General features: G+C 40.1%; 1 protein-coding gene across 1 annotated transcript; it reads right to left on the bottom strand.

The window, feature by feature from the left end:
* Positions 1-2,347: 2,347 nt before the first annotated feature.
* LOC109971733 (keratin-associated protein 21-1) lies at positions 2,348-3,276 on the bottom strand. Its single transcript, XM_020620170.1, has 3 exons — positions 3,258-3,276; positions 2,657-3,147; positions 2,348-2,383 (listed from the first exon to the last, which is right to left on the bottom strand). The coding sequence occupies exons 1-3, from the start codon at positions 3,274-3,276 to the stop codon at positions 2,348-2,350; spliced, it is 546 nt and encodes a 181-aa protein (XP_020475826.1).
* Positions 3,277-7,542: the final 4,266 nt, after the last annotated feature.

Raw genomic sequence — 7,542 nt, 5'->3', positions numbered from 1 at the left:
TGCTGAAATGGGAATTTTGGCTGAGTACACTGCTGTGATGAAGCCTGTTTGTTAGGATTGCTCGGACACGAAAGTGAGCAAGTAAAAAATAGATGGACCCAGGTAGCTGACTTCGGTGCAAGTAGTGCCAAATTTATTTACAGTGTAGTGAACAAACAAGAAAACAGGCAGGCGAGGAATGGTGGAGAGCAACTGGGTGTCGATCACCAGTGGAGAAATCAGTCTGTAGGGAGATGGATGGGAGTAGGCCAGGCTGCGGACGCAGGGGTCACTCCTGAGCTGGTCGACGGTGTAGTGGTGGTGACTGAGAAGAGAGCAGACAATAGTTGGTACAGAGGAATAGGGCTCCTGTTCAGTGTTAAATGGTCACAGCTGAATGGTACAGCTGCAAGAAGCCTGCTGTGCCATTTGGAGGGAAACTGAATATACAGTATATCTTACACTGTAAATACTTTACACTGTTCAAAAATACAAATGTTACCTACAGTAGGTATTTGTTTTGAAAGTTATGTTGTAAAAAAGTGAGATTAGGAAGTTTGTGTTTCATGTTCCTTAATTTGCTATTTTGTAAAGATATTTATTTTATTTCATTTATTTTATTATTTGGAGATGCCAAAATGTGTACATTATTTTATCGTTTCGTCTGGCTGCTTACATAATTTCTAAAAAATAAATCAGACATTACTATGAAACAGTTACTCAGTACTTGAGTAGTCTTTTCACCGAATACTTTTTTACTCTTGAGTAATATTTTGGATGACTAGTTTTTACTTCTACTTGAACAATATTATTTTGAAGTACAGCTACTCTTACTTGAGTACAATTTTTGGCTACTCTACCCACCTCTGTTTGTTTTGTGACCAGTGCTCTTATTAAAGACAGAGTGTTCTGCTTTTACTCATCTGGTCTTATCATTGAGGCAGCTTTACACACTGCCCCTGACAATTAATGTATTTTCTATGTTCCTTTTATCATGCTACAAAGAAGGTCACTCTATTATTATTATTAGAACTTTTCATAGTAGTACAACATAGTAGTACTATCAGCTATGTAGCTTTGACTGTGTATGTTTTGGTGTTTGATATTTTGTGTGTGTTGGTTGTCAGGATTACAGACAAATGTCTGGATGGATCATCAGCATACTTGGTACAGACACTAGTGATGACCAACCCTAGAAGAGATTAGATTTTGGCTGAAAAGGGGCAAAGGTCAAGGTCACAAGAAAACCCCAAAATAAATCACACCATCTTTCCATCTTTAACATGGGGAGGGGGACACACTGTATATCTGTCAAAAGTTATCAAAATAATTTTTTGTTTGAAACTTGTATGTAGGGGGACAATGTCTTTCAGCAGACCAAATTTCATCTGGGTCTTATCCTGATTCTGGATCTGATGGTCATTTAAAGTTAACACAGATGACCCAATTTAATGTGTACTTTCTGCCATAACGTGGCCTGTAATGAGGATAGAACCCTGAAATGCTCAAATAATATGCACATTATCACATTATTACCTATTATACCCTAAAAGATGATCCAGCTCAAGGATTTTAGGACTCATTTGTGGATTAGATGATCCAGATCAAGGATTTTAGGACTCATTTGTGTTGTTCTGGATCGCATTCTTCACAAGGGACCATTTGTGTGAGTGAATGTTGTGCCTTGGCGGAGGTACATGCGCTGTCTGAGTGCTCTTGTTTATTTATTTCATTTTAAATACAAGAACAAGATAGTGACCCTCAAAGTCAAAAGAACATATTATGTTAACAGCTGGACATTAACTACTGTAAGGGTTTGATTACACAGGTTATCATGTGTGATTCATTTGAGTGCACTGGCAGTTCCACAGTGTTACGTACCGTTGGAAGGTTAGAGATACTTATATTTGCATGAAGCATTTGCTGATATGAACCATACCTCACAAAAGAGGGTGATTTTTTTTTTCACTATAAAACAAAATTTAAAAAGCTAGACATTGCTTAGGTAATTTAATGCCATTTATTATGTATAGAAATCATGAATACAATAGTAATGTGTCTCTTATTACACTGGCTCTTACAACAGCTACTGTATGAATTGTTAAGAAAAGCTTGTATGACATAATTCCATGTCAGCAAATCAAGATGATCTAAAACAGTTTCATTTACCTGGCAGTATACAGTACATAACAAATATCCACCATATGGTTATGTTTTGTAAAACTGAATATGTTTGATTCAAATACATTTTAATCTTATTTGTGAAGAATCATTCAGTCAGCAAAAATAATGATTATAACATAAAACAGGAGGATGAAGGTTTCCAGATGACAACTTGTCTTTTTCTTTCACAACCAGGAATTTTCATCTAGTCAGAGTCACTGCTGCAGGAGCTGCTGGACGACTGTAGCACAGACCAACACAACAGACAGACAAATTAATCACTTCAGTCCTCAACAAAGCTAATGTATAGCTCAGTATGTGACTGTTTACATTAGGCTTAGGATTATTATAGCATGTAATCATTCCGTTCTTCACTCAGGATTTGGCATTTCTGTTTTTTAAATTTCACATTAAGCTGTTCCATATATCACAATTTGAATTTGGAATAACATGTCATTTCTAGAGCAAATTAAACCATCACATAATAGATTCTTCAGAAAGTGATTATTCTTACCCCACGAGAGTGCCTTCCATTCTTGTGACAACGGCTGTGCTTGTGACCATGCTTGTGCTTGTGCTTCTGCTTGTGCATGTGTCCATGGCCCTGTCCGTGACCCGGTCCATAGCCCTGTCCGTGGCCCTGTCCTTGGCCTGGTCCGTAGCCCTGTCCGTGACCCGGTCCATAGCCCTGTCCATAGCCTTGTCCTTGGCCTGGTCCATAACCCTGTCCATAGCCTTGTCCTTGGCCTGGTCCGTAGGTCTGTCCGTGACCCGGTCCATAGCTCTGTCCGTAGCCCTGTCCTTGGCCTGGTTCATAGCCTGGTCCAGGTCCATACCCTTGGCCTTGACCATAGCCAGGACCAGGTCCATGTCCACTGGCACCTCCATTTGGCCCATAGGGCTGAGGAGGCCAGTTTGGTGGTCGGACAGTGCCTGGAGGATGGTGAGTGTATCCACCTGGCATCTGTTGAGAATAGTTTGGGTGGCCAGGGGGATACTGGTTTCCTAAACACAAGAAGTGAGCCATCAAATAGGAGTCAATACTTAGCAAAAGTTATTATCGAGTATGTAATCTTGCAGTCTAATATACATTATTTGAAAGCAGCTGTGTTTACCTTGGTTGTGTCCGTACATTTTGAATCAACAAATCCTGAAAAATGAAAACAAAGCACTCTAAATAAATCAACACAATTTGTCTTTCATCATGACTATAATAGTACTTTCATATTTATGACACTCAACAAGCTACAAATCATCAGCAGTTGTTGAATCAGAGTTGCAGTGGTGAACTTACTGTGTGCTGGAGTGCAGAACCACAGATGTCACCTGTTTTTTATATGCACGCCGCACCTCAAGCCTGAATCAGTGCACCTCACATCATCAGGGGCAGTGCCTAACTTCCCCACCTGGGAACACCAGGTGCTGTGGCTACACCCAGCCACATAGCAGTGCGCTCTTTGTGCAGATAAAGTGGGAGTGTTGCATCAGGAAGGGCATCAAGCATAAACCCTATGACAAATCACATATGCTGACTGTTGAGACTGGTGATCCCTGATCAACTGGGGAGCAGCTGAAAAAGGAACGAGGAGGGTGCCTGACTCCCATCAGAAGATTTTTACTTAAAGCATTTGAATACATTTCCCCCCCCAGTTTACATTTAAACAAAACCAACCAGGCTGCCCCTTATTTGTCAGTGTTAGTGAGACAAAGTCACTTTGCCAAACCTTTGATTATGTAGTTGATAAAAAACAGTTTCAAGTGAATGTGCTTAACTTTACATATCACAAAATTTTAGACTTAATATGCCCACAACCTCCCCCCTCCCCCACCTCCTCACATGTTGCATCTCATGTTTTTGTATTAAATATGACAATAACAAGTGGAATAAAACATGTCTTTGTTCTATCTTGCCACCGGGAAGACCGAGCCATTGACCTGATGGAAGCATGAGGCTCCTGGAACAGAGGGAATAAGAAACAGGGCTTGGATTTTTAACAAAGCACAGGATCTATACAGTATATGTAAATTGCTGGGAACCAATTATTTTAATGGAAATATTCACAATTTTGCTAAATAAGTTCTTCTGGGCACTCTGGGCATTTCCATGCCAAGACAGTATACAGAATGTCAGGGTCCTATCAATAAAAGACAAAAAGTTCTTAAGATAAAACAACTAGAGACAAAATAGGCTGTCTTACACATGAAACAGCCGTTCTCAACTTTTCTTATAAATAAAATCAGTGTGTCAATCCCACTTCAATTAAAACCCCCAAAATATTTATATTCCCAACAACCTGGATATGTTTACCACTTTGAACTGCTGGTCGAACCAGTGGATATTATTCCTGGAATCAATATATGTTTCTTTTGTTGTGTTAGTTCCAAGATCACTAACAACTCGCTACTAGAGAGGACTACAGAGCTGTAGGGTGTGTAACTAGAGGAAATCACTGCTGAACAAAAGTCAGGTTTCAACCCTCCCTGGGTAAATAAAGATTATATAAGTGCATCTACTGATAGCTAACACACACACAGTAATAAGATACAGTGCCAATCAAAATGAAGGCCAGAGGCAAGAGTTTGTGATTACCAGATTCCTGTTTATTACAAGGCAACAATTATGATCAGCGTCCAGTATATAAAAGCATACACAGTGTCACACACTGACTACTGCTGATGTCCTTGTCAAAGCTGTATGTGTACAGCTCTGTCTACTTTAATATGTAATATGGTTTAACACATGACTTAAACATGACTCTGAAAGATTCCCAAACCTGTGTGTTGTATTTAATAACCCATGAAAACACACACGCTTTAAAAAGTAGGTGAGTGAATAAACTGATTATTGTAAGTAGGAAGAAGAAGGCGTCCAGGTAGCAACTTGTCATGTTTCTCTTCATGGCGAGGAATCTTCATCTAGTCAGAGTCAGTGGTGCAGGAGGTGGTGGAGTACTGCAACAAGAAACGACACACTGTCACATCATGCAGAGATGATGTCATTGTCTCATTATTACACTGTTGTCTTCTTGAGTGATGAATAGTTCTGGATCCATTTCTAACAGGAACATCCAGTTTTGACTTTGTTGCTTCTCTATTTGTTTTTGGTTTGGGCCACACTTAAACATGCTGCTTCTGTGCCACCTGGAGGCGGCAGAAACACGCTGTGCACACAACACTGACATAGACTGATAAGACATTCAGTTGATATAGTTACTGTCTTAACAAACACTGGCTTCTTTCCAGCCGTATGAATCTAAGTTCACGTGTCTTTCTGCTGCTTGGTGCTGGACAGCGAGCATAGAGTTGGTCTGTGGAGCCATTTCACTGAAAACCTTGGGAACTGCCTGTGGTTTCCTCACTATGAGCAACACCTTTCACATTGCACAGTCATATGAGTCATTGTCATTCTAAATATACTCAATATAGCCGCTTTATGGTGATGTTTGAATATGTTCAACCAAGTAGCATGGTCACAAATCACTTCTTGGAACAGTTAAATTGCTTGTTTTGGAAGAATTGACTTATTTTGTCAATTTGATTTGAGGACTTTTTGGAATCAAAACCAACGGGGCTCTTCAAACAAGGACCATTATTATAGGAAATGCTGGGACAATATGTTACTTAGTATCTTATAAAGAACAAACCAAATGAAAATTGTAACCCTGACACCTGCATTCGAATGAATGTCTGAGTGTAATCAAATGAAATCATCTTCTTGAAACAAAGAATGTCTCCAGTGTCATGTCCAGATAGCTCAGTCTGCCTGCTCTGAACCAAAGTGTTGTGTGTGGGTCTGACACACAGTCAACCAGCTGAGCTACACCACCACCCACAGAGCAGCACAGGTAGCAGAAAGTGTGAGAGGAAGTCAAGTGAATTGAAACGGTTAAGGAATCTTCATGTGTATTATGAAAAAAACTTTTAAAATACAGTTTAGTAAGCATATGGTTTGCGAAAAAAGTTTCTCATTGTATTTAACACTGGGCAGCACCCAGTTCAGGGACTAAGCAGTAGAAAATGAATGAATGAATGGAATACAAAAGTAAAGGTGGCTTTTTAATATAGCCTGATGTTTGTTATCACCTTTTGACATGACGCCATGGTGGCCATGATGTCCATGGTGGCCATGGTGGTGGTGGTCATGGTGCCAGTGTTCATAGTGGCCATGTCCATATCCAGGACCATAAACCTCTCCATACCCTCCACACGGGGGGACCACAGGTGGGCAGTAAGGTTGGGGTGGGACATAGACTGGTGCAACCTGAGGGTATGCTCCATACAATGGATATGGGTGATGGCCATGGTGATGATGATGGTGGTGGTGGTGTCCTAGTCAAATAAAAGGCAAGTCAAGGTCAGTTTAATTATATGGCTCATTTTCATACACAAAGACAATACAAAGTGCTGAACACAAATAGATAGAACTTTCAAATGCAAACAAAGATGAAACGTCAGGATTTTTAGTTTCAGTTTGTAAAAACGTTGACAATGTTTTTTAATCATTAAATTCAAAATAATGAAAGTTTGACAAACATGATGGGGAGTGGGTTTAAGTAGAAAGGAAAACCCCCGACAATAAAAACTGGTTACAGCGAGTGAGTTATTTACCTGATGGCCACATTTCAAAGTTTCAAAATGATCCAAAGTCTGAAAGTGAAAGAAGTCACATGAATTCACAGAAATCTCCTCTAAACATAAGAAAAGAAATTCATTTTTATGAGAATGTGACTGTAAACAGCTATAATTGCAGCTTAGTCCACTGTGTAAAAGACTAATGTGCTGTTAAATGTTGCCAAACAGGACGTGCAGGTCAGAGCTACTGTGTCAAACTATTTGGATATAGTCTACAAACAAAGCAGCGTCTCACATGATGCATCTGTCACATGACAAAGCTACACCCCATCAGTGGGCTATGTTTTGGTGAGGAAGACATGATCACACAATAATACAGTAGTGTTAACAAAGGAAACACCTGTAAACAAGCATCAAGATGACCGATCTACCAATACAGTCCAACATACACAAACACACATTTTTTAGAGGCCTCTCACTGACATAATGCCTGACCCCAGCCCTTCCCCTAACCCTGACCTAAAACCAAGTCTTATCCCTCAAACAGCCAACATGTCGTCACAGTGATGATTTCAAGCTAACGTTTCTCCACTCAACCATAAAAAAGACTTGTCCACACACACTTTAAGGTAGGTATTGATAGAGAGCTGTTAGTAAACTCACTGTGTGCTGGAGTGCAGATCCACAGATACAGCAGTAGCAGTCAGATGACTCTGCTTTTATTTGAAGCCACACCTCAGATGGACACATCCCGTGCTCGTCATCAGAGGCAGTGCATCTACTCTCTCTAACAGGTTTTTTAGCTCTTGTGTGAGGACTACAAACACA

The sequence above is a fragment of the Monopterus albus genome, unplaced genomic scaffold (assembly GCF_001952655.1).
Source record: "Monopterus albus unplaced genomic scaffold, M_albus_1.0 scaffold234.1, whole genome shotgun sequence".
NCBI lineage: Eukaryota > Metazoa > Chordata > Actinopteri > Synbranchiformes > Synbranchidae > Monopterus > Monopterus albus.
This window is presented reverse-complemented; position numbering and strand designations above follow the sequence as displayed.

Excerpts from the sequence above, each read along its gene's own strand:
- LOC109971733 (XM_020620170.1), bottom strand. Across the intron at positions 2,384-2,656 it reads ATGGAAGGCACTCTCGTGGG|TCGTCCAGCAGCTCCTGCAG; the intron begins GTAAGAATAATC and ends TCTGTGCTACAG.